Raw genomic sequence first — 27872 nt, 5'->3', positions numbered from 1 at the left:
AGTGGGCACTTAAATTCTGGACATGGCCCCTGAAATTAATGTGGAATACCACATTTATTCATGGGTGAAGGAACAGCAACAATTTTGGAATTGCTATAGGAGAAGAAGCTTCATGCTGAAGCTAAGCATGGTAGATAAAGTGAAGTTAAAATGTACAACCCATGTATTGAAATTTTTGAAACCAATCCTAATTATATGTATGACAATGATGATTCACAAAGCTACTGAAATCATGGAAACCTCTTGTGTAAGCTTGGTGGGTATGTACTACCTGGTATTCTTTGTATCAAGTTGTAGGCTACTACCTAGCTCTTCTCACTTTTCCTACCTAGTATCTTTAGACAGTGGTTCTTTGTCACGTTGAGCAGTGATGGCTGTTTGAAAAGATTGGCATTGGTCTTAACTATGTTGTGTTGACATGCTTTACCTAGGTCAACTTGCCACAAGGGTGCAACAGAACAGGTTGTGACATTAGTACAGCAGTTATTCTGCATTGGCCAAAACACTGATTCCCTGATACCGTTACTCATCAGATTAGTTTTTTAATAGTTTCCTGGCTTTTCCTGACCCATAAGAGTGCACCCTGATTATATGTCTGAATCCTCAGATTTTCTGTTCTATTCACATTATATGATTTTATATTGCTGTTTTAGATTGCGTATTATTATTATTGACCTGTTTGCCACCCTGGACTTCTTCAGGAAGAAAGGCATGACATAAATTCAACTAATAGTGAGCTTGCTTTTTAGATTGTACATTAGAGATTTTACCCCTGCTATGTTTAATACAATGTATGTGGAAATATGTTGCAGATGTTTGAAGTATTCAGCTGTAAATGCACACTGAACACACGTGTAGGTTTGCCAATATACTTATAAATTCTAGAAACAAATTTTGTATCATACAACCTTATTGATAAGAGCAATCTCGAGACTTTCTCCAATGCTGATTATATTTAATTGGATTGAGGAGGATGTGTCTGTGGAACAAAACCCTTTAGTCAAAATTGTGCTGATTGCAGCTAGAGTAGTGTTGGTCTGAAGATGAAAGGGCTCTCAGTCCCCATATAGACGGGACTGGCTATTGAAATCTTGAATTAGCAGAAAATGATGAATTGGCTACTCTGGTTTATTAGAGGTATTTTCCACAGTACAAAATTTTCTGAGAGGTGACTGTTTTGTGAAATAGAGTAATATGAATTTTAGAAGTATTATATTTGAAAGAAATTGAGTTATGTAGCTTTGTATTTATGAATAAATGAGCTTAAAAAAATTAAGAGGTTTTTTTTTAAAAAAATAATGCAGCAGAACTCTCAGCTCTTTGATAAGCCTGTCCTTTTATATTGACTGCTGGTTCCATGGTAAAGCTGGTCTACTTGTTGACAGTTTATTGTCTGTAAATGGGGCTGTCCTTCAGTGTATCAGCCAGCCAGCCATACTACATGATACCTTATTCCTCCAAATTTCCCCCCTACAGTCAGTATTCTGTGGCCACAGAGCACACTTGGTTCTCATTGGGTTATATTTGTGTTTCTTCCTAGCAGTTCCCCCTTAAAATTGTACTTTTGCAAACTTTGGGGTTTCCCCAAGCCTACTGGTACCTCTTCCTTCTATGTGAAGGATGTTTGGCTGTATAAGTAGCAGCATTCACAGAAATAGTGGAAGTGATTATTCATTAGCAACATTTATTTATAAAAATACTTACCGTAATATCATTAAAAATATCAAGGCAGTGTACAGCAATATATATAAAAATGCTGTACACTGCTTTGAGATAGATAGATAGATAGATAGATAGATAGATATAAACACCAGAATGAGTTAACATATTGAGAATCCTAGCCAAAAAAAGGGCATTTCCTTAACTTTTAGTTAATTTTTACTAGAATATTGTCTAAAACTACCATAAACAAATCGGCTTAGCCTCATCCAGACCCTGCTTATTCTAAATGATAGCGATACTTTCCTTTGTGATTTACAAGATGAGCTGTTTAGCTGTCTAGACAAATAACCACGGTAGCTGCTTTTTCTGTAACAGTGACCTACTTGCTTATACTGTAAAACTAATCAGCTTTGACAGTAACCCCAGAAAATTTCCTTCTTAGGTTGGTTCAACATGGCTGCAGTTTTTTTCCTCCTTAAAGAAAACCTTTTTGGTTGTTTTTTTTTAATTAAGCTAAGAACCTGTTGGATATCATAAAAACCCTACACATCTTGTAGGAAAGTTTATGAGAACCCAATTGAACTACTGGGATATAAAAAAGGCTTACATGCAGGGGTAGGGTGTGGTGACCTAATGTCATTAATCATTTGTACACTTCCATCTTTATCCTTGAATGAAGACAAACATTATTGTCTCACTAAACCAGCAATTGCCTATCATTATCACCAGTTTTTACCATAATCCCTTCTGTGTTCATTACCTTTTGTTTTTGTGTCTTGTCCCTATAGAGCTTTCAGTAAAATTGGAAGCTTGCTGTTATTAGGCATTTGGGTGCTACCATGATAAAAGTATAGGTTTTTTATTTTGCCTTTAATTTAGATAGAATACGGTGGGAAGAATTTTTTTTAAAAAAGTTTCAGCCAGGGGTGCCAGCAGGGCATTATTTTCTAAATAAGTGCTGTATTTCTTTTCATCTAAAAAGTTCCTCCCTTCTAAAATAACAATTAAAAAGACTTCCTTTTTAAATTTATGTAACTAAATAGAGCTGTACATTTGTACCTTGGTTGACAAACGACTTGTGACTTGGAACGCTTTTGCTCCAGAACGCCGAAAAACCCGGAAGTGATTGTTCTGGTTTGCAAATGTTCTTTGGAACCCGAACGTCCGTCATGTCTTCCAATTGGCTGCAGGAAGCTCCTGCAGCCAATCAGAAGGCACACCGCACACCTTGGTTTACAAACATTTTGGAATTCGAATGGGCTTCTGGAACGGATTCCGTTCGACTTCTGAGGTATGACTGTATTAGGATTGTGTGACAGACATGTTATCAAAAAAATATTGACTGGATCCTAGTGAAGTAGTACTACAGCTCATGCTCAACTTGGCAGCTTAAACCAGTGTTAAACAAAGCCAAAGTTTCCTTCCATACCAGACGAAGCAACATGTAATGTGTACAAAGCTTAATGAATTGACACCATGGTACCATCCATTAGATTTACTCAAACCTGTCCCCTGAACTGAGACAAGGGATATTCCTGTCACTGTTGCATGCCCCATTGGGGCTCCATGCAGTAGGATTCAGTTGCATGGGGGATAGGAAGTTGCCTTATGCAGAGTGTGACCATTAATCCATCTAACTCTGTATTGCCTACACTGACTGGCAGTTGCTCTCCAGGATTTCTGACACAATTCCTTCCCAGCCCTACCTGGAGATGCTTGAGACTGAACCTTCGACCTTCTGCACGCAAAACTGGTGTTCTGTTTTTTCCTGCACTGCAATGGGTAACGAGGAATTTCTAAACTGGAAATGCCAAGCTTCTGTTTAGGGTTCAGCAATGAGAAATGGAAGCCTTGTGCAACATGTTTGCAGTGTTCACTTGTACCCTACTTTCAGCCTGAAACTGGACTCCAAGGCAGAAATGTTCAAGACAGATTTGAACTGAAAAGGCTGTTTCTATAAGTTAAAGGTCAAATTGGGGGGAAAGAAATCAGTGCACAGCTCTCCATAAGCTCTCCAAACACTTTATGTTACCTGAAGTTCATTGCTAAATGAGTGCATAGAAAGCATAGCAGAGGCATATTCTGTTAAGAGTATTTTGCTTAATCCTTTAAGTCTGTTCCAGCTTTGTGTCTGTAACATGAACATTTTTAAGCAAGATGCACTGAGTTGATGATAAGTGTACACAAATAATTAAGCTACATGAAAAAATAACACCCTGAGAATTCAAGAGGATGAGATATTAAAACAGAATACAGTGGTACCTCTAGTTAGGAACTTAATTCATTTCGGGGTCTGTTCTTAACCTGAAACTGTTCTTAACTAGAGGCGTGCTTGCTGCCGCTGCGCCGCCACCACATGATTTCCGTTCTCATCCAGGGGCAAAGTTCTCAACTTGAGGTAACTCTTCCAGGTTAGCAGAGTTTGTAACCTGAAGCGTTTGTAACCTGAGGTGTTTGCAACTCGAGGTACCACAGTATGCTGACATATTTGGCACATGGGTGCATTTGCAAACCGCAGAAGCTGCCATCACACTCGCTGCAACAAAGCACACACCACATCCTATTTTCTGCAGTTAGAATGCTTCTTTAAAGCCAGATTTCAGCAGAAGGTGAGGCATCTGTGTCTGCATGTGTACCCAGAGCTGCTACGCTGGCGACTTCTGAGATGCGTCTTGCCCATGTGTGTTGCTGTATTTCTTGGTAAAAGGGACATAGCTGTTCTCTATCAAGTTCTCTGGTTTGTTAGGAAAGCATTTCCCTGTTCTCCTTCCACCCTTTTAAAGACTGCTTTCACGTGATTCAAAAGGGACATACTCAGTGTGGATGAACTCTGCAACTTTTGAATAGGAGGCTGTGATGGATACACTGCAAATACACCTTTAGTTCATCACATAAAATATCCTTTGGAGGCAGGCTTTGTTTATTACCTTACTACTGAAAGTGAGAGAATATAGTGAGAACTTGCTCTGTATCTTTCAGAGCGCCCTGTAGCTGACAACGAGCGCATGTTGGATCTTCTTCAGCGCCATGGAGTCCAGAGAAATGAAGTTAGGTTCTTTCTTCGCCATGAGCGGTCTCCTAATCGAGAAGCTGGTGAGTGTTAATTCTACTTTTTTGAGTGCAAGCCTAGTGTGAAACTTTGGAGAGAGTGCAGTGGCTCTTCATGCAAGTTCCTTTAACCTAAATTAGGGGTGGGGAACTGGGTTTGACTGGCGTGCAGGATCCTGAGGCTCCTGAACCTCCATAGGTCCTTTTGACGGGTGGGACATGACACGAGACGAAGCATTTGCCATCATGGTTTGAAATCACACTGACTGGGCAAATACCCAAGGCTTTGCTGATGCTGCTAATGGGTGTTGCTTGCAAACCTGCTTTCGACAGGGAGTTATGTAATTACCTACCTCACACCCGACATAGTTAGGACCTCTCTTGGCCTTAATTAGGCCTACTGGCTGTAGACTCCCCACTGGTGGCTTAGATGTATTGGACACCCAGCTGTGTGGAAGGCAGACGTACAGCAGAATGTAAAGCTCCCAGGATTGTGTGATGAAAATCTCCTTTTAGAGGCACATTAATGCTTTTGCCAGCTGAATAAATGTTGCGTTCCATACTTGCTTCTTGTTGAATTCAGTGATGCAGTGATTTCAGAAACCACAATTTCTTTTTCTTAATTCATGTCTATTCTTCATGTTCTTTACTGATTAATCAGGAAGCCCCTTCGGCTGGTTTGGTTGGCTAGGAGATGTGTTTGACTTTTTGTCACAATTGCAAGCTAACTATGGTGCAATGAAGCTAAAGGGTCCTTGTTTCACAGACCAGTCCCTTAATTGTGCCTTAAATGCTGAGTTCATGCAAACCATTTATTTGGCCTGCTGCTATTTTTTAAAATATATATAACTTGTCCACTTTAAATTTCATGAAAAAGGTACCTCTTGTTTCTCTTCTCTTGTCCCCTGCATATCTGACAAGGTTAATACATTTATTGCACAGGCAGCATTTTGTATGGCAGGGCTGCTGCTGTTGTGCTTACATTGATTTTCAAGTGTTGTTGGATGACTTTGTACCAAGTCTGAAACTGCAAACCTGCTTGTTTCTTCATTTCCTCCTCCCAACCTTGTAGAGAGGTAGTTTATATTAAAAGCATTCTTCTTTTTTAAAAAACTACTTACCTTTCTCCCCCCCCTCCACTTCATACTTAAAAGGGAGCGGACCAAGAGTGCAAGATCCAGGCTTGAAGAGAAATGGTGTAAAAATGCCCGGTGAGCGGAGAATAGAGAATGGAGTAAGTATTTAGCATAAAACTGCTTAAATGCAATCAAGGAAATAATTTCCTTTTGGTTTACAAATTTATTTTTTCTCCAGAACACCTAATTATGAAATTAGAAATATTTATACGACTTCCACGGTCAGTTCTTATATTAGTTAATAGGTTCAATCACAGAATACTACCCGGTCTCTGAAGGGATTTCACTTTGTGATGAGATCTCTCTGTATTTTGTTACTATTTTTTGAAGAAAAGCATGTAAATTCTCCTTATGTGAAGTCTAGATTGAGGAATCTCAAACTGGCTGCAAAAAGCAGGAGGCAGGGAGCCCTCTTGCCAGTTAGAAATATGTGACCAGTCTGCTCTGTATTTGTTTGGGGGGCGGGAAGCCTCAGCAGAACAGGCTGAGTGTTTTGCCCAAGGTTTCATGTTCCAAGCCTCCCAAGAAGTGATGTGGGAACCAGTTGCTTTGATAGCCACTGTGTAGTATAAAGTGTGAGGCTTCCTGACATTACTGGTATCAATTCAACCTTTTCAAAAGCCCACAGAAGTCACCAATCCTCAAAGTATTTACTAGCCTGTCAAGAAGTCAGTAGCTTGCATTTCCATGCTGGCCGCGAAGAAAAGAAGCTAGCTCCTTCACAACCAGCATGGAAATTCAAGCTCCTGGGCTCTTAACAGGTGAAAATAAAAAAAAAGGTGCCTTCTGACATTGGGAGCTGGCAGGGATGTGATGACCTGTCCCTCCACTACCTGCCTGCACTCTCATTTTCATGGTATTCCTGGTCACCTATGGTCACAAAGTTGTTTATGGCTACCTGGCAAATTGAGAAAATGGTCCTTAATTTTAAAAAGTTAGAAGTTTAACATATTTAGACTATGTGAGAGGGGTGGGATAGACATGTGCCAAAAAGAGGTTCAAAGATTCTCTCAAGGCAAATCTAAAAAAAAAGTAGTATAAATACCAACAACTGGGAAACACTGGCCTGCGAGCGCTCCAATTGGAGAACAGCCTTTACCAAAGGTGTCATGGGTTTTGAAGATGCCTGAACTCAGGACGAAAGGGAGAAACACACTAAGATGAAGGCATACTTGGCAAATCCTCACCATGATCAACTCCTGTCCGGAAACCTATGTCTCCACTGTGGAAGGACGTGTGGATCCAGAATCAGCCTTCACAGTCACTTAGGGACTCATTGTTAAAACTGTGCTTATGGAAGACAATATTCCTTGGCAAAGAAGAAGAAGAGACATGTGCCCAGTATAATGATGTTCTTTGAACCTTTGCTGGATAGGTTTTTCTTGATGCTCACCATGTTTGGGATCTGAAAAAATTGTCTTTCGCACTCCAAAATCATTTCCTATGTGTTTGTGTTGTGTCATTGCCTGAACATTGCCTACAGCATGTGGCTTGACTCTGTTGTTGGGGTTGTGCACCTGCTTCTGACTTCTGGTGCTCTGTGGATCAGGATGGAGCAAATTGATGTCTGGATTCTATTAGTTTGAGTTGGAGGTTGAACATAGATGACCCCTGTGTACCTTCTGGTTTGGTGATTGTCCAGAATGCACTGGAACAAAAGTATGCTAGTAGCCTGTTTATATCTTCTTCAGTAGTCCTTGCTTTTTACCTTCCACCATGTCTCCAAAATGGTACAGCAATCAGGCCTTTAATTCTGAAGCCAGATGGGCAATGTACTATATAGACTTCAGCACAATAGTATGCTTATACCAAACTCTTACATATTTATATATATTTAATTACCGAAGGTCAATGCTCCTCGGATGGATATGACTCTAGCTGAATTGCAGGAAATGGCATCACGTCAACAGCAACAAATAGAGGCCCAACAGCAAATGCTGGCTAACAAGGTTTGTTGAAATAAGTTTTTCCCCCTGTAAAAATTACCTATGAATAAAAAAGTATGAGAAAAGCAGCTTCTAAAAAATTTGAATTTTGTAAAGCGCTAAATATTAAAAGTGGCATCCTTGGATTTCTTAAAACAGACTGTTTTGGGGGCAAACAAGTTAGTTACTGTGGATTGAGAGCTGTGCCTTAATTTGGCCATGACCACCTTCAGTGCCAAATGTTATGTGTTCTTTTTGAATATAGCATATATGTGTTAGGAAATCCTGTGGTTTCCTGAAAAGTTGCTAGAGTTCTGAACTGGGAAGATCGGTTATTGAAGGCATGCGTTTCTAAAAGAGGGTTTGCTCACCAAATTGAGGGCCAAATAAAATGTTGCTGGGGAATTTAAGTTGAAGACCTAAGCTCTTTTTAAAAAAAGAATTGCAGTGTTTTTGTCTCCAGCCTTTTCCTTGGAAGCCATTTTTAATGATATAAATTGCTGTGGCTGGAGGAAGATATGGAAACCCTAAACTATTTGTTTAGCTTTGTACACACATCTTCCTTTAGTTTAGTTGGGTTTTTAAATATTTTTAGTAATTATGTGAACTGCAGTGCTTATTATTTTAATGCACAATGCATAAGGTGATGTAGGTTTTCTCTGCTCTAGAAATCACATGTTATTAGTATAACACCATTAAATAGCTTAATCACAATGAGCATAATGCTTGTTCTGTTGACTTGTAGGAGCAGCGGTTAAAATTTCTGAAACAGCAGGACCAGCGGCAGCAACAACAAGCTGCAGAGCAGGAAAAACTCAAAAGATTAAAAGAAATTGCTGAGAATCAGGAAGCCAAGTTGAAGAAAGTGAGAGCTCTCAAAGGTCACGTGGAACAAAAACGGCTCAGTAATGGGAAGCTAGGTGAGTTGCTAGAGGTTTTTTGGATAACTGGTTTATAACGTCTGTTTCAAGTTAGTGTTCAGATGTTCCTACATAGAATCGTTTAGATATTGGCTGTATTCTCATACAGTGAGTGCTTGAGGGCCCTGCTCTTGCCACTTACCATCTGGCCTGGGGCGGGGCCTGAAGCCTCACAAGGACTGCATGCGGCTTGCTGCCTGCTGCCCAGGAGGACTCCCCTGAGTGAGTGCCTGAGGGTCCTGCTCTTGCCACTTACCATCTGGCCTGGGGCGGGGCCTGAAGCCTCATAAGGACGGCTTGGTGCTTGCTGCCTGCTGCCCAGGAGGACTCCCCTGAGTGAGTGCTTGAGGGTCCTGCTCTTGCCACTTACCATCTGGCCTGGGGCGGGGCCTGAAGCCTCACAAGGACGGCTTGGTGCTTGCTGCCTGCTGCCCAGGAGGACTCCCCTGAGTGAGTGCCTGAGGGTCCTGCTCCTTCCTGCCACTTACCACCTGGCCCAGGGCGGGGCCTGACAGGCCTCACTAGGACAGTTGTTACTGCAAGAGGGGCACAGAGTGGTTTTAAAATGTTTTTTAAAATTTTCTTTTGGATTTTTTGTATGTGGGGGGTGGGGGAGGGATGGATGTTTGGTTGGGTTTGGGGAATTATTTTTTTTTATTTTGATGTTTTTGTAATTTTTACATTTTTGTTGTTGTATTGTTTTATTGGTTTTGTTTGTTTGTTTAAGGTGTTATTTTGTTCTTAGGGGGAGGGGTCAGGGCTGCCGGGGAGTGGGCCCCAGCCCACAAAATGGCTGGGGCATGTTCCACAGGGGGGGATGCACTGGGACAACTGATCTCAGTGGTCACGGGTAGGAGGAGGAGTTACGCTAAGACTAGACCATGTCATTACAGAGGGGGCAGGTTTAGTCGTTGTCTGAGGACTATCCCTGCCTCCGGGTCTGGTCCTGACCGGATGGATACTAGAATCAGCAAGGGATACCCACATGACCTGAAGGTGCTGCTGTGCAATGCCAGGTCAATGATTCATAAGACCACTGCCATCCATGACTTGATCATGGATGGAGCACTTGACATGAAGCAGATGGGCCTGTCCTTGCCGCTGCTTGTCCACCAGGTTTCTCTTACGCACAGCAACCCAGGTCATGTGGGCGGGGAGGGGGGGTTTGCAGTGATTTTTAGAAAGTCATTAGTTTGCACCAGGCGTCCTATTGGGAAGACCCAGTTTTCCGAGTGCATGTTCTGGAAGTTGGGCAATAGGGGCAGTACAGGATTCCTTTTGGTGTACCGACCTCCCCGCTGCACCAAGGATTCCCTGCCCGAGCTGCTTCAGGTCGTGGCGGATGTTCTCCTGGAGACACCCAGCTTGGTTGTCCTAGGGGATTTTAACATCCATGCCGACACGACCTTACAAGGGGCCGCTCGGGACTTCGTGGAAAGCATGGCCTCCATGGGGCTGTCCCTGAATAAGTCTGGCCCAACCCATAGCCGCGGACATGCCTTGGACCTTGTGTTTACCGCTATGGATGTTGGTGATCTGACACTAACTAAAAGTGAAACGAAAGAAGTGCCATGGTCAGATCACTTCCTGGTGCAACTGGATTTCTCTGCGACCCATCCCCTCTGCAGGGAGGTGGGACCAATTCGGATGGTCCGCCCCCGCCACTTAATGGATCCAAATGGTTTCCAGAGAGTGGTAGGGGATGCTTTATCCCATGTTGATGGCCTTTCAGCCGATTCCCTGGTGGCCCGCTGGAATGCGGAGTTAACCAGGGCTATTGACTGTTTGGCTCCGAAGCGCCCTCTCCGATTGCATGGAGCCCGGAGAGCCCCGTGGTTTTCCACGGATCTGAGGGCAATGAAACAATCGTTGAGACGGCTAGAGCGCCGGTGGCGGATAACTCATTCCGAATCTGACCGGACACAGGTTAGAGCTCAACGTCGAGCCTACCAAGTGGCGATAGCGACGGCGAAGAAGAATTTCTTCACCCCCTCTATTGCATCTGCAGAAAACAGCAGCAGGAGACTTTTTCAGGTGGTTCACAATTTAGCGGAACCACCTGCAACATTGGGGCCCAGTATGGGCCACACGTTCTCCTGCAATGATTTTGCAAAGTTTTTTGCAGATAAAATCGCTCAGATTCGGGAAGAAGTAGACTCCACCGTGGGAGCAGGACCGGGGCGGGAGAGTGCTAGAGTTCTGTCTGGTCAAGTTGAGTGGGATCAATTCCAATCTGTTACCTCCGAGGATGTGGACAGGCTGCTTGGACGAGTGAAACCAACCACCTGTCTCCTGGATCCTTGCCCATCCTGGCTTATAAAAGCTAGCCGGGAAGGACTGGGCGATGGGCTTCGTGGGGTGGTGAATGCTTCCCTCCGTGAGGGAGCCTTCCCAGACCCGTTGAAAGAGGCGGTTATTAAACCGCTTCTTAAAAAACCATCTTTAGATGCGGCCACGATGGCCAACTATCGTCCAGTCTCAAATCTTCCATTCTTGGGCAAGGTGATTGAGCGAGCGGTTGCCGAACAACTCCAGGCATGCCTGGAAGAAGCGGACCATTTGGATCCCTTCCAGTCGGGATTCAGGCCTCATCATGGGACTGAAACTGCCTTGGTCGCACTGGTTGATGATCTCCGGCGGGCTAGGGACAAAGGTGAGAGCTGTTTCCTAGTCCTGCTGGATCTCTCGGCAGCGTTTGATACCATCGACCATAACATCCTTCTGGACCGTCTTGAGGGGCTGGGAGCTGGGGGCACTGTCATACAGTGGTTCCGCTCCTTCCTCCTGGGCCGTGTTCAGAAAGTGGTGGTGGGGGATGAGTGTTCAGACCCCTGGGCTCTCACTTGTGGGGTGCCTCAGGGTTCTGTCCTCTCCCCCATGCTTTTCAACATTTACATGCAGCCACTGGGAGAGATCATCAGGAGGTTTGGGCTGGGTGTTCATCAGTATGCGGATGATACCCAGCTCTACCTCTCTTTTAAATCAGAACCAGTGAGGGCAGTGAAGGTCCTGTGTGAGTGTCTGGAGGCGGTTGGAGGATGGATGGCGGCTAACAGATTGAGGTTGAATCCTGACAAGACAGAAGTACTGTTTTTGGGGGACAGGAGGCGGGCAGGTGTGGAGGATTCCCTGGTCCTGAATGGGGTAACTGTGCCCCTGAAGGACCAGGTGCGCAGCCTGGGAGTCATTTTGGACTCACAGCTGTCCATGGAAGCACAGGTCAAATCTGTGTCCAGGGCAGCTGTTTACCAGACTGAGACCCTATCTGCCTGCGGACTGTCTCGCCAGAGTGGTGCATGCTCTGGTTATCTCCCGCTTGGACTACTGCAATGCGCTCTACGTGGGGCTACCTTTGAAGGTGACTCAGAAACTACAACTTGCCACTTACCATCTTGCCTTGTAGAACTGCCTACCTCTAGAGGTTTGGCCTGCCTATCTTTAGACATCATCTGAAAACTCTTGTCTAGACAGTTCAGTGTGATTTCCACATTTTAACCAACCAGTATCCACTGATGTTTTCACGGTGTTTTTAAATGACATTTTTATTGATACTTTGACTGATTTTATTATATTTGTATGTAGTAAGCCACCTTGATAAAATTTTTGAAAGTGAAGTTGATAAATATTTCAATAAACAGACAAATAATATTGATACTGATATTCTCCCTTGCTTTGATATGGTACATTTTGCAAGTGTATCTTCCCAACTCTGAATTTTTCTTGTTCCTCCCCAGGCTGTTTCAATGCAGCAAAAAGTGTACTGTAAATGAATTCAGAGGCATACAGTCCAATATCATTTTATAGCTCCCTTACCTAGCAGAAAATTGCTTCAATTCAAACTCTGCGTGGCATTACCTTCTTCAGATCCTAGAACAAAATCTCTCAAATTTGTTCAGGGCTTAAATTATGCACATCTACCTGTCTTCTCTCTCCCCCCCCCCCCCACCCACAAAAGAGTGAAAATTTTTTTTGATGAAAAAATAGTGTTCAGAAGACCTTTCTTCTGATAAATAAACTATATAAATTCTGAAGCTGATAACTTGATAGCTTGATCAGCTGTCTAGCTTCTGATTGGTGTAACCTTCTTTGAGCTTCTGGTCATATCTTCCCCATTAGCAGCTGCCTTGGAAGCAGCCAACATTTGGTCATCTCTCAGCAACAGCCATTGTGTTCTGTCTTCTTCCTCTACAGTGGAGGAGATTGAGCAGATGAACAGTTTGTTCCAGCAAAAACAACGAGAGCTGGTACTGGCTGTGTCAAAGGTAGAGGAACTTACTAGGCAGTTGGAGATGCTGAAGAATGGCCGGATTGATGGTTACCATGACAACCAGTCAGCTGTCGCTGAGCTTGACCGACTGTACAAGGAGCTTCAGGTAACTGCAAGACTGCTCTACAGACCTGGAGTAAGGGAGGCGGGCAGGTCACACATTGCCTTGTGAAGGAATTTGCTTTCACCTCTTGTCTCTGACAAAGCCAGAATTGTCCAACCTGCTTAACAGTCAGCATAGTTTGTGTCTTCTGTATTATTCTCAGTGTCGATTATTGTCTACCTGACGCACTTGTGTACAGAAGCAAAGCCCACCCAGAACTTCCATGCGGGCTCCTACCCTTTCAGAACTTTTTTTTTTTAAAATATAAAAAAATAGTTTCGTGCATCACGGCAACCACCCTGGAAGTTACTTATTTTGCATTCCTAATTTCCCCTCCTGAATGCATTCAGCTGAGGAACAAACTGAACCAGGAGCAGAATGCCAAGCTGCAACAACAGAGAGACTCTTTAAACAAACGCAACTCAGAGGTGGCAGTTATGGATAAGCGTGTTCATGAGCTGAGGGAACGGCTGTGGAAGAAGAAGGCTGCGCTGCAGCAAAAGGAGAATGTCCCGGTGAGTGCCAGGCACCCCCCCCCCAAAAAAAATGCTACTCTTAACACTGAAGTATTTGCCGAGAAGTATTTGGTGAGAAGTTGCTGAGAAGCTTTGTGTCTGCCATATCCCTAACATTTTCATTGTAGCATGAAAACCGCTTTAAATAATACATTAGCATTAACCTATTTAGTCCTTTATAAAGGGAAGAGCGGTTCCCACACCTTTAGTGCTTTCTTTCCACGAAAGAAAATATATTGTGTATACAGAGCCTATACTGTGTGTGTGTGTGTGTGTGTGTGTGTGTGTGTGTGTGTGTTCCTGGCTGGGGGGGGGAGATTCCCCAAAAGATGGATTGTATGGATTGCTTAATTATTTCTTAAATCTTGATGCATCTTGTGTAGGTGTCTCCAGATGGGAATCAGCCACAGCCAGTGGTATCTACTCCAAGTAGAGTGGCAGCTGTTGGTCCTTACATCCAGTCTTCCACCATGCCACGCATTGCCTCAAGGAATGAACTTTTAGTCAAACCAGTCTACCCTGATGGGACTTCAGCCTTGCAAGCCCCTGATGCTCCATTGAAAACGCAGACTCTCCCAAACATGAGAGCTGGGATTCTTTCACAAGTGAAAGCTCCTGGAGGTAACTATATATATATCATTATTATTTTCTTCCGGTTTTTATTAATGCAAAGTGTGCTGGTGTTTCCTGTTGTCTACTGGTCCATATTTTTTTAATCCTTCTGATGCAGAACTTGCTAAGTATAGCATTTCGCCATCTATGTTTAATTTAGCTGTTTGAAAGGAACATTTTTCTTGAAGTAACTAATCTTTTCTCTCTCTGTTTCCTCTAATCACCTTAACTAGGTGAGGGGCAGTGCATTCTATATGGTAGTTTCAAGAATAAATGAAATCATAAATGCTAAACAGTGATCATTTAGACATATATTCAAAACACTCACTGCTCAACAAGATTTTTTTTAATCTCAGCATTAGTTCCATTTATATCATATGGCAATATCCCATGTTTCTGGCATTAGTGTTTAAGCATAATCCTGAAAATAAGGATTTTATTGGGTAATGCTGTATTTGTAAATTGTAAATATTAGAAGCAAGTTGGTTATCCAGAAGAAGAGGCACTGTATAGTTAATTCTTCTTTGTATGGTATTCTTGTTTTGTCTTCAGTGAGCAAGAGTGTTTATGGATTTCAATCTTGCTATTAAAAACACTTTGAGAACCTATTTTTTGTGAAGTGCTTATGAAAGTTGTACAAAATACTCATGTCCCAATATGTACAACTGTTAAAAGAAGACTGTACATGTCTTTGAAATCTTATTTTTGGTGAGCTTGAGCTGATTGGTGTTTTATCCTAGTTTTAAAGTTACATATTTTAATTATAGCATAGAAATAGGATGCATTAATTTTAAATTGTGCATTCTCTCCCTTCCTCTCTCTCAGTAGTTCATTTGCTCAAGCAGTGCTAAGTGTTCTGTGCAAACTGCCTTGTTATTAAGCCTGTGAGATTTGTGAATGTTAGGCTTGCATTAGGGGAGATTTAATTCACATTCCTCTCTATCTATGAATTCATGTGAGTGGTCTTCAGTGAATTAAGCCTGTTTTAGCGTTCTCCATCTGCAAGAAAAAGGAATTACGACTTTCACTTAGTTATTGTTACAAGGATGATAGATAGCTACTGAGTGTTGTAACGCAATGCATTTTTGTATAAAGGCTACAGCTGCTGCTCCAGAAATTAAGGGATCATATGGAGGTGCCATATGTTGATAGCCGATTATAAATATCAGTTATCAACAGAGTTCTTGTTATGAATTTGTACTGATTTTTAAAAGCAAGTTGTGCTTACCAATATGTAAACCGAGTTTCCATTTCCGTAAGTTAATTCCTTTATCTGGGTACTTGTGGGCAGTATCCCTACAAGCTGTGTAATGCTACCAGACCTCACAATCAGTGTAGTCCTTGGTGTTTTCACAGTTCTTTGGATATTGGAAATAATCCCCTGATTGTACACCACTGTGCCTGAATTGCTTCTAATAACGATACTCCTTTCAACAGCAGAGCCCAGTTAACACCAGAGAAGCCTGATTTGTCATAATCAGCTAAGCTCAGTCTATATCTTTTGTATCTGGAACATAAATGTGATTCTTCTGTTCTTGAACTAGCATTATTTATTTTCCTCTACTGTCACTGTTTCTGGGGAAAATGCTAACTCAAATTGTGCTAATAATTTAATACTGTAATTAACAAATGGGCAAAAGCTAATAGGTCCAGTGAAACATGTCTCCAGCCACACCTATTTCTGACTCCTTGAGTGCTTTTGCCTGGGTAGAATGGGTCATTGATATGTGATAATGCCTCTCGCTTGCCTGGATGAAGAAATAATGTGCATGTATGTGTAGTGTGCCTTGTATTCTGGAGAAGGGGTCCCGTCCCCCCATTTTCCTTCTCCTTATTTTCTCTGTTTCTTTTTACTCCAGGTACTACACCTGCTGGTTCAAAACCTCCACTCGCTACCAGTGACTGGAATAATGCGAGCGCTGGCCATGTTATCAGCCAAGGACTAACTTCCATGGTGACCCAAGCCAACAGTAGCAACGAAGTGCAAGGTAGGTCCGTTTTTATGGGTGTTTCTGCCTCTTTCCAAATTAAGCAGAGTATATCTTTGTAACCCTAATGTTACATAGTGTGTACTTTAGAGATGATTAACTGCCTGTCACAAAGGTTATTTGCTCTTATTCTGAGTTGGGGTGGCTTCTCTCTCCCAGAATCTTGCTGGTGTGCTTAATCCAGGGGTCAGCAAACCTTTTCAGCAGGGAGCTGGTCCACTGTCCCTCAGACCTTGTGGGGGGCCAGACTATATTTTGAAAAATAAATAAATAAATAAATTCATATGCCCCACAAATAACCCAGAGATGCATTTTAAATAAAAGCACACATTCTACTCATGTAAAAACACACTGATTCCTGGACTGTCCGCAGGCCAGATTTAGAAGGCAATTGGGCCAGATCCGGCCCCTGGGCCTTAGTTTGCCTGCCCATGAGTCAGCTCAGATGCTTCTCTTCATTTCAGTAGCTCAGGTGGTGGAATGGTTAACCTAATTTCCTAAAGGAGCTGTGACAGTTCTCTGTTGATCCCTCTTCAGCTTAATGTTTTGACCCTTAAAGTTGTAACAGGGCTGCTTGCACAGATGGCACTGGCTTCCAACTGGTCTGCTTTATTCGTGGCTGATATTATTATATGACACACACCTGGTCCATTTCTTATGAGAAGACAAGTGTTACTTCATGCAGAATCTTTTTAGCTGAGAAGTGTGCTTTTTTAAAAAAAGGTTTTAGTTTTTTCAAAAGTATTACAAATGCTTACTTCAAATCTAACCTTCCTTTTGTCTTTTTAGTTGGTGAGGGAGATGTTCCTCTTAGAGAAAGAGAGAAAAAAGTACGCCCCTTTTCCATGTTTGATTCTGTTGACTCCAATGGAGCTGTTGGAGTGCCTACAACAGGTACATTGAGAAAAAACCAGAGCAGTGAAGACCTCCTGCGAGACGGCCAGGTATTTGGACGTATAGTGCCTTTTGAGTTGCAATCTGAATGTGCTCTCCAAGCATGCTTGAGAAGCCTCTAAATCCATGTGCTACTGTGAACAGCGGTCATGAATTTATGCTAAACGTCTCAGTCTCTTGTTAGCTAGTATGATCTGCTGGGCATAATTAAAAACTTGATTTTAGATGAGCCAAAGATTCAGTGGTTTTTTTTGGCATATAATAACCACTCCCTTCTGTTCTCAACCTGTAAAAACTAGGATTGATAACAACAACAAAAAAGGCTCCTCTACAGGCTGGCGGTTCCTTACATGATTGAGAAGGGAAATTGTACCACCTGTCTACAGGGGCAAGGGAGGGAAAGTAAATATTTAAAAGAAGATTGTAGAAATATGAGAGAACCCCAGTAGTGCAGTTAGGTAATTTTAGTTTCTGGACTTAATAGTCTTCACCGGGTGTATCACTTTTTATGGCAACGTGCATTTATTTTAATTAACAAATACCCCATAACACAGTTCTCCAGGCAGTGTGTTATCTGACCTGCTTCAAAATGAAGCATGTCATTTGAGGGGGGTTGCTCCTGTTTTTTTTTTGTTTTTTTTTACTGTTCATTAAGGCCCTGGACATTTGCTAAAAGATCTTCCCTGATGTCGATTTGATGCATCTCATTTTAGTCTTTGGGTGGAGCCGATGTCAGATGCTGCCTCTTACATATCTGATACCAACTTCAGAACTGAGAAATAATTGGAAAGTTATCAAAAGTTATATTGGAAATGGGAAAGTTATACTGTGAAAGTGTACCTCCTTAAGCTATACAATTCATGTTCAGGATTAGAAGTTGGTAATCTTAATAATTATTCATAAAGGAAACAGTTTATAAGAAGTAAATAAGGAGGCCAGAAACAGAAAGGAAGTCTTTTATTTTGTTGTTTGTATTGTTGTATGTTATGTTCACGTTTAACGAAGGTGGATTTATGTATTGGGGGTGGGGGGCTTGTGTTGTAAATAAAATTCCAATAAAAATTTAAAAATAAAAAAGGAGGTAGTAATAACTTGGCGTAAGTAAAGGTAAAGTTACTCCTGACAGTTAGGTCCAGTCTCAGACGACTCTGGGGTTGTGCGCTCATTTCGCTCTATAGGCCGAGGGAGCTGGCGTTTGTCCGCAGACAGTTTCCAGGTCATGTGGCCAGCATGACTAAGCCGCTTCTGGTGAAGCCAGAGCAGCGCACGGAAATGCCGTTTACCTTCCCGCCAGAACGGTACCTATTTATCTACTTGCACTTGACGTGCTTTCGAACTGCTAGGTGGGCAGGAGCTGGGACCGAACAACGGGAGCTCACCCTGTTGCAGGGATTCAAACCACCGACCTCCTGATCGGCAGGCCCTAGGCTCAGTGGTTTAGACCACAGCGCCACCCATGCAAACTCGTGTGTCTTTGATTTGCTGTTCTACAGCAGTTTGGCTTCTCCTTTGACCCCATCACTCTTAGAATAGATTTTCTATTTTCCTGACAATGGTTTTCTCTTACAGACTGGCACTAAAAATGTGGCAAAAGTGCCGCCACCTGTTCCCACCAAACCAAAACAGATAAACTTACCTTACTTTGGCCAAGCTGGTCAGCTGCCTTCTCCAGATGTTAAGCCTGATGGTAATATCCAGAAGCTGCCTCTGACAATTGCTGCTGCAGGAAACAAGCAGAAGCCAGCAACCCAGCTAACTCCACCAGCATCTCAGCAGGCCCAGCAAAAGATCTGTGTGTCTCCAAGTGGCCTTCCTGCTAATCCGGACCTGACTCTTCTCAAGCAAGAGAGTCCTCCTGCGGCAGCTGTGAGGCCTTTCACCCCTCAGCCAGCCAAAGAGGCTCCCCCACCACCTTTCCGAAAGCCGCAGACGGTTGCTGCAAGTTCAATCTATAGCATGTACACAAAGCAGCAGACTCCTGGGAAGAACTTCCAACAGGCAGTGCAGAGTGCACTGACAAGGGCACAGACCAGAGGACCCCATTTTCCAAGTGGTGAGCATTTGGTTTCACTTTGCTTTTCCAAAGCATGTCCTGCATTACCGAGGAAACTTAGATTCTCTAAAGGGGTGTTGGGCGGGGGGGGGGGAGAGAGGAAGAGGCCACAGGATGAGAAGTCACTGCGAACCCAAGTGAGAATTCAAAGAGCCAGTATGTCTTTAAATAACCTGTTCTAGTTACACCAGTTTGCTCATATTTTCGGTGGGATCTAGAACAAGTTAGTGGTGCTTAAGCTCCTGGGAAGATCAGTATGGAAAGCTAGTAAAGTGGTAACGTAACATTTCCTTCCTGAAGGGTTTACTCCCCCTCCCCAATAACTGTACAAATAAAATGTCTAAATTAAACTTATAATGTACGGCGCTATCATATATGTTCATTCTGCTACAATGAAGTAATCAATATTGATGTGTTGCTTTTCATTTCATATTGATTACACAATATAAAATAAAAAATGTCATTCCCTCTTAATACTCAAGTGGGGGTGGTTGGTTTGTTTGTTTGAAAGATGTGTGCTGTCAGGTGCAGATCTGAGTGACCCCCCTTTCTCCTAGAACTCTGCCGTGTAGCTCAGTGGGGGAGAAAGAACTGCCCTTCCTACACTTGTATTACTCAGATTCAGGGATTCCTGCCTTTTGAGCCTCCGTCAAAGAGCATTCTATAGTACTCTGTAGTGTTCTATAGTGTTACATTGCTTCTCTTTAGGCCTAACACGACTCCAGCTGGAATTGGAACGCTGTTGCCCAGTGCTAGGTTTAGGACTGACCAAATAGTGATGCCTCAGCGTACACCTGTGTAATGTTTGTGCTCGTAGGTTTTGCATTTCCCTGTTCTTGCTGCCAAACTATTTACGGCTTCCTTTTTCTGATTTGTTCCTCAGTGTATGGAAAGCCAGTTATTGCTGGAGCCGGTCCCCCAAATCAACAGCAGCAGGCTGAGAATATTTATTCAACTACTCAAGGCAAGCCAGGCAGTCCAGAACCTGAAATGGAGACTACAGCTTCAGCCAGTGAAAATAATGAAACGGAGCGTATTCCTCGTCCACTCAGCCCAACAAAGCTGTTGCCTTTCTTATCAAATCCTTACAGAAATCAAAGTGATGCAGATCTGGAAGCCCTTCGGAAGAAGCTATCCAACGCCCCAAGACCACTGAAGAAGCGTAGTTCTATTACTGAGCCAGAGGGTCCTAATGGCCCCAATATTCAAAAGCTCTTGTACCAGAGAACAACTCTGGCTGCTATGGAGACTATCTCTGCCCCATCCTACCCATCGAAGCAAACTTCCGTAGCTGCCGCTGAAAACTCAGCGGAAATCCCAAACCCTTATTTAAGCACAGAAGTGGCCAAAGAGTTAGTTCCTCCTTCACCTGAGCCAACTATTGCAGAAGAGGCAGAAACGCCAAATGCCGACCAGAATGCAGGGCCTCTTCCTCCGTCAGGCCTAGAGAGCGTTCCTGAGGGGATTTCTGACGACGTCGCCCTCGCTCCGCCTGAAATGGAAGAACCGAGTCTGGACGTTCCCTTGCCCATAGACATGTACATGGAGGAGTACCCGCCCTACCCACCACCTCCCTACCCTTCAGGAGAACCAGAGAGTTTGGGAGAGGACTCGTTCAGCATGCAACCTCCCGAAGTCACGGGGCAGTTCTCTTTGCCACCTGTAAGTAAAAACAGTTCGTCTTGGTCGTTTTAGGCACTTAACACTGAGGTGGTATATTGTGATGCTTCTCTGTAGACCAGGTGACACAGGTCTGATGATTGCCCACCACACATTGCCGGGATGCATTATCTTTTAATTTCATTTGGTGGAAGCCCTGTTCCAACTCAAGTAAGGGAAAGATGTGCTTCGCTGTGTCCAGTGAATTGCTCTTCTTATTGCAGAACAAGTTTTAATTGTGATTCTTCGATACACCCATGGTAGAAGCCGCTTTATGTAGCATCTCCTCTTGAAGCAGGTGCTAGGTTAATAATATTGGATATCCTCAGTGATGTTTCTGGGTCATCTTGTTGGAAATGCAAGCTACTAGGGAATAGTAAAGGTGAGAACCCGAAAGCATGCAAATGAGCTTCTTCATTCCTGCCCCTTTTCTTGCCAGCTTGCACATGGCAAGACAGTTTGCTCCCTCAGAACCTTATTTGCTCCTGCATCCCACAATTATTTTTGCCACCTCTGTCTCTTTGGCTGAATATTTGACTATGTTCTGTTCGAGATTCGTTCTGGTATAGTCTTGTTAATGGCGTCCCTTCGTGTGTTACAAGAAGGTTGAAGCACAAAAATTTGTCATAGACCATTAGTTTGGAATGGGAGGTGGCTGGTGCTGTGGGTTAAGCCACTTTGCCTAGGACTTGCTGATCAGAAGGTCGGAGGTTCGAATCCCCACAGCGGGGTGAGCTCCCGTTGCTCGGTCCCTGCTCCTTCCCACCTAGCAGTTCGAAAGCACGTCAAAGTGCAAGTAGCTAAATAGGTACCGCTCTGGCGGGAAGGTAAACGGCATTTCTGTGCGCTGCTCTGGCTCGCCAGAAGCGGCTTAGTCATGCTGGCCACATGACCCGGAAGCTGTATGCCGGCTCCCTTGGGCATTAAAGCAAGATGAGTGCCGCAACCCCAGAGTCGGTCACGACTGGACCTAATGGTCAGGGGTCCCTTTACGTTTTATTAGTTTGGAATAGAGGGGAAAGATCTCCAAATTCCACCTTGCTACACAGTTTTCATAGTCTAGGCTAGTTGGTTACCAGGGCCTGGACATACTGGACATTAATAATGCACTCCCAGAACGTGTTTTGCTTTGTGCCAGTTTTGAGTTGGTTGCCTGTGCAACTAGTATCTTGTGAAAGGAGGCCTGGGTTGTTGGAATTCTAGCCATTAGGATGTTTCAAAGTTTGGCATTCTGTTGATTCTAGAGTAGTTGAAGAGAAGACGACATTGTGAGTCACGTCCTCCTCCCTTTTCACTATGCGCTGATGTCAGATTTGTAATGTATTCAGGTGGCACATGCAGTGCTCATTGGCAGCTGTTGCCCCACCCTTTTCACACAATGTGCCTTTGTCACATATCCTGTCTGTGTGCGTCGTGCTCATACACAAGTCTCCGTTTCTTCTTTTTTACCCCACTTGGCATCTCCCACACTTTTGGGCCAGCTTCAACATTCATTCCTCCCACAGTTTTTGCCCTGCTGCTTTAAATCATCTAGCATGTTTTGGGACTGGATATAACTGCCCCTTGGAACTGCTATTTGAGCTGTGCCAGCATTATGTTAATAAGTAACCCCAGTCTAGCAACGTTGGTATTGACTGGTATTAATTGTGTACACACACACACACACACACACACACACACACACACCAGTTTTTGCAAGAAAGTAGATTCTGCAAAGAAGAGAAGAGTCACCCTCCTCTCTCCTGTGGTGTGAATTGAACAAAAATAAACATGGTTCTTTTTTATCCTGACATTTAATAAAATTTACATATGCCTCTGAATAGTGTTTATTGCTGCTTCTCAACCAGCTGGGGATATCTGGTTACGAAATAAGTACTGAACACAGAAATCCTGAGTCCCTTCCAACTTTTTGGTTCTGTGATAGCGTGGCAGGATCTGAGCTGTATTTCAAGCAGCCAGGTCCCAATGGGCACAGGGTCTAAATCAGGGGTCAGCAAACTTTTTCAGCAGGGGGCCGGTCCACTGTCCCTCAGACCTTGTGGGAGGCTGGACTATATTTTGAAAAAAAATATATGAATGAATTCCTATGCTCCACAAATAACCCAGAGATGCATTTTAAATAAAAAGACACATTCTACTCATGTAAAAACACGCTGATGCCTGGACCATCTGTGGGCCGGATTTAGAAGGCGATTGGGCCGGATCCAGCCCCCGGGCCTTAGGTTGCCTACCCATCGTCTAAATGGATCCCTTGACTCTTCCCTTTCCACCTCAAACCACAGTCATTCTTCTTGGCCCCACCCCTTCAAACTAAAAGACATTTTGATGAATATGGCAAACTCCCTGTGGCCAAAGAAAAACATACATGGTAACTTTTTATTTGGTTTTGTTTGATTGTGTGTATTCACATCTTTATCCCTCTGCTTCTTCTCGGCACCCTTTGTACCTTGCTTCTGCTTTCCTCATTCCAGCCATAATCTGGCATATATTGATTAGTAGAGCATGAGACTCCTCATCTCAGGGTTGTGGGTTCAAGCCCCACGTTGGGCAAAAGATTCCTTCATTTGCAGGGGGTTGGACTAGATGACCCTCATGGTCCCTTCCAGGTCTACAATTCTATGATTATGGCAGCGACTCCCTATTGTTCACATTGCTGTGCTCCTCCCTTTCTCGAAACCGCTTGTGTCTAGGACTCTAGGAGCACTGTTTGGACGTGGTTTACTGATAACAATGGTTACATTTGGGAAATATTTCCGAGGGTGGAGTATGCAAACTTCTTTTTATCCAATTGAGGCGTTTCTTTTTATCAAATTGAGATTTTCAGCACACTACTACTATTGTTTATTGTAAATCAAAGCTTTTAGATTCCCAAGGAGATGGAATTGTGCTAATTGTATCAGTTTTTAATCGTTTTGCATTTTTTTCCCCCATTGCAAAAAGCTCCTACAAACTATTTTGCCGTCTTTTCCTCTCCAGGGCAAGAGGACCAATTTGCGCAAAGTTGGCTCAGACAGGATTGCCCATGGAATGCGAGTGAAATTCAACCCCCTTGCTTTGCTTCTTGATTCCTCTCTTGAAGGAGAATTTGACCTTGTTCAGCGGATCATCTACGAGGTATGAATTCCATGTTTCCCCATAATGAGGGCTAAAGCTGCATGAATTCTTGGTTACAGCCATTCAAGAAACGGTATAGGAGAGCTCCACATTTGAACACTTTCAGATGGTAGTAGAGTTACACCAACAAACTGGGATGTATGAAAAGGCACTGGGATTAATGGAAATCTTAAACTTAGCACCCAGTATCTCTTTTTCTCTCTCTACAGGTTGAAGATCCCAGCTTGCCCAATGATGAGGGCATCACTGCACTTCACAATGCTGTGTGTGCTGGCCATACAGAGATCGTGAAATTCCTGGTCCAGTTTGGTGTCAACGTAAATGCTGCAGATAGTGATGGATGGTAAGGACAATTTTGGGCTTCTTAACAGAGCATTCCAACCTGACGGCTCTTACGCTGTGCAGGGTAGCATTCAGATATGACAATCCCACTAATATTGCTGCTTTTCTTGTGTTTTTCGTTCCGTTTCCTGGAGGGGAGGAGTGGGCACCAGTCGGACAGAATAGTTGGTGGTCTGAACAGCTCTGGAATGAAGCTCTGGGTCAGACTTTTGTCTTCTGTCTAAACCAGTGTTTCCCCAACCCTTGGGTCTCCAGCTGCTTTTTCAGGCTGCAATTCCCATCATCCCTGACTGCTGGTCTTGCTAGCCAGGGCTGATGGGAGTTGTAGTCCCAAAACAGCTGGAGACCCAAGGTTGGGGAAACACTGAAGGGATGTTTGGGATTATAGATGGCAAAAGTGTCTCTTCAAGTTGAAATTGGATATTATAGAATGAATGCGTGAAAGTGGGTGCCTATTTTGGACATTCGAAGTAGTTGTTGGTAAGAGGAAGTGATGAAGCTTCTTGGTGGAGGATCTGTATTGTGTGCTGAAGGTTCAAGGCTCAATCTCTTGCATCTCCAAGTAGGGCTGAGAGAGAGAGAGCCATATTTGAAGCCCTGGAGCGCCTCTGCCTGTCAACATATATAACACTGAGCTGTCCTAAGAATCAGGAATTCCTCCCCCGCCACCAAGCTTTAATTTACCTATTTTTCACATTTTAATAGTCGAAGGCAGTCAGAACACTATGTCACTTTGGCTTCCTCCTTGCAATCCCCAGGACCCCACTGCACTGTGCAGCATCTTGCAATAACGTCCAAGTGTGCAAATTCTTAGTGGAATCGGGTGCTGCTGTTTTTGCCACAACCTACAGTGACCTGCAGACTGCGGCAGACAAGTGTGAAGAAATGGAAGAAGGCTACACGCAGTGCTCCCAGTTTCTTTATGGTATGTACTAGTGTGGCGTTCCAGTTAAGACTGTTGGATTAGAACCGCGGAGACCAGGGTTCAAATCTATACTCAGCTGTGGAGTTGACTGGCTTAGGGAAGGTCAAGATAAACAGAGGAATCTTCCTACTGTTGGTGAAAGCACTCCAAAGTAGGTGCATGGCTTTTTTCTTATAGAGAACGTTCCATAATAGTGGACATCACAACAGAAAAGTCCTTTCTCCAGATTCCCACTAATCTGGAATTGCTTTTATGTGGTTTTCCTCCATGGGTTTAGAAGCCAAAGAATAAGGATTGCTTCTGTTCCGATTTCTGGATCGATCAAGCATGTCAAGTCCCTGGCCTCTAGTAATGTAGTTTACCAAATATAACCTTAGTTGGTTAAAAACAAAACAAAACATTATTTGGTCCTCTTTTGTTTTCTCAATACTTCTCCATGGACAACAATTATTGGTCTCTTCTTTATTTTTTTAAGGTTACTTACGTTTACTTTGGGCAGTTTTGGGACACAATTTTTTACTTTGTAGAAGCAATAGCAACACAGATGGTGTGCTAATTGTTGCTGTTTTAGGAAGTCTTTTCACATGCTTTCCAGATAGGAGACCCCCCACCCTCCGCACTTTGTGTTTCTTTCTAGTTAGTGTATTGCTCCATTAATTGGTTGGGAACTCCCTACAGCCTTTTGGAAAAGCTCTATTAGGTTTACAACTAGCACAAAGATTAGAATGGTCTGACCTCTGTTTACAGTTAATGGAAAGACCACAGCAAACTGCAGTTCCCATAAAAAAGGTACCTCTGCCCATACGGGCCCGTCTTGACAGACTCTAGGGTTGTGCGCTCATCTCACTCTAGAGGCCGGGAGCCAGCGCTGTCCGCAGACACTTCCGGGTCACGTGGCCAGCGTGACGAAGCTGCTCTGGCGAACCGGCACCAGAGCAGCACACGGAAACGCCATTTACCTACCCGCTATAAAGCGTTACCTATTTATCTACTTGCACCCGGGGGTGCTTTCGAACTGCTAGGTGGGCAGGAGCTGGGACCGAACGATGGGAGCTCACCCCGCTGCGGGGATTCGAACTGCCGACCATGCGATCGGCAAGTCCTAGGCGCTGAGGTTTTACCCACAGCGCCACCCGCGTCCCTATTGGACGCAGTTCCCATAAAAGGTAAAGGTAAAGGTACCCCTGCCCGTACGGGCCAGTCTTGACAGACTCTGGGGTTGTGCGCTCATCTCACTTAAGAGGCCAGGGGCCAGCGCTGTCCGGAGACACTTCCGGGTCACGTGGCCAGCGTGACATCGCTGCTCTGGCCAGAGCCAGAGCCGCACACGGAAACGCCGTTTACCTTCCCGCTGGTAAGCGGTCCCTATTTATCTACTTGCACCCGGAGGTGCTTTCGAACTGCTAGGTTGGCAGGCGCTGGGACCGAGCAGCGGGAGCGCACCCCGCCGCAGGGATTCGAACCGCCGACCTTTCGATCGGCAAGTCCTAGGCGCTGAGGCTTTAACCCACAGCGCCACCTGCGTCCCTAGGTGCAGTTCCCATATTGGAGTATTAAAATGAAGAAATGTTTTGTTACGAATCATTTGCTTAGTACTCTCTTTCTGCATTGCAGGAGTGCAAGAGAAAATGGGAATAATGAACAAAGGAGTTGTGTATGCTCTCTGGGATTATGAAGCTCAGAACGATGACGAACTGTCCATGAAAGGAGGAGACTGCATGATGGTTCTTCGCCGGGAAGATGAAGAAGAAATAGAGTGGTGGTGGGCACAGCTAAACGACAAAGAAGGATATGTGCCACGTAATTTACTTGGGGTAAGTAAAAATTAGCATCAGAACCATTGCAAAGCATTTGTAACCATTACTTGCACCATTTGGCTATATAACTCGTCTGCCTCTGTTTGTATCCACATAATAACCCTGTGAAGTAGGTTAGGATGTATCCCATAATGGCAGCAACACACTTGAATTATGATCTTCCAAGCTTCAGGACTTCAATACTGATGGACTCTTGATATCTTTTCACTAGGGTGTTATAGGTTGAGGGTATACTTCTCAATCATTTTGAGCAAATGTCTGTTTCTTCTTGTGGTGCAAAAGTGCTCTGTAATTAGCCAGTAAAAGAAACAGGGCTTTTGGAAGGCTTCCTAGTCATGTGATCTTACCTAGAAAGTTTCCTTCCTGCTTCTTCTGCTTAAATCTTGGTATGCTTGCAGATTGAGGAGAGTTTTGCTTGTGTGTTTATACGGGTTTTTTTTTGTTTTTTTTAAAAAGTGGCTTCCTTGTATTTTCTAATCATTTTGAGGACAAGTAAAAGTTTCAATAACAAGTTACAAGCCATTCTTTACAGGGAGAACTGTGTTTCGAGTTCTTTTCTTTTCTTCCCTTTTCTTTCTTTTCTTCAATTTGCTGCCCTTGCAGCAATGTGGCAAATCTCTTTGGACTATATTTTCCATTTATATCATTCTGTGCCTCCTCAATACAGTAAAACAGTAGCAGATGGACTTTGGCATCACTTTATTTCTAAGTCCTCTCTTTGTTAATCTTTTTATACATGTCTAGTATCTCTGGTCTGGCAGATAATCCGTCAGTGCTGGTAGGGTCTTAACTTGTCTTGGTTTCAGCTGATTGGTATTTGATTCCTGGCGGTGCCACATCCTCAAAACAGATAATTCATGTATTCACAAACCTGAACATTTTCAAAAGCCAG

The 27872-nt window shown here is 43.6% G+C and overlaps 1 protein-coding gene across 1 annotated transcript in view; it reads left to right on the top strand.

The window, feature by feature from the left end:
* Window positions 1-27872, top strand: part of TP53BP2 (tumor protein p53 binding protein 2) — a 54084-nt gene that overhangs the window by 20926 nt on the left and 5286 nt on the right. The window contains exons 3-17 of the mRNA XM_079969173.1: window positions 4642-4755; window positions 5865-5944; window positions 7694-7795; window positions 8517-8691; window positions 12883-13064; window positions 13412-13576; window positions 13960-14197; window positions 16048-16176; window positions 16966-17120; window positions 18640-19123; window positions 20007-20785; window positions 23759-23896; window positions 24106-24239; window positions 24997-25163; window positions 26778-26977. Of these exons, the coding sequence (XP_079825299.1) occupies window positions 4642-4755; window positions 5865-5944; window positions 7694-7795; window positions 8517-8691; window positions 12883-13064; window positions 13412-13576; window positions 13960-14197; window positions 16048-16176; window positions 16966-17120; window positions 18640-19123; window positions 20007-20785; window positions 23759-23896; window positions 24106-24239; window positions 24997-25163; window positions 26778-26977 (3242 nt within the window). The remainder of the gene's footprint in view (window positions 1-4641; window positions 4756-5864; window positions 5945-7693; window positions 7796-8516; window positions 8692-12882; window positions 13065-13411; window positions 13577-13959; window positions 14198-16047; window positions 16177-16965; window positions 17121-18639; window positions 19124-20006; window positions 20786-23758; window positions 23897-24105; window positions 24240-24996; window positions 25164-26777; window positions 26978-27872) is intronic.

Source organism: Podarcis cretensis (genome assembly GCF_951804945.1).
Source record: "Podarcis cretensis genome assembly, chromosome: 3".
Taxonomy (NCBI): Eukaryota; Metazoa; Chordata; class Lepidosauria; order Squamata; family Lacertidae; genus Podarcis; species Podarcis cretensis.
This window is presented reverse-complemented; position numbering and strand designations above follow the sequence as displayed.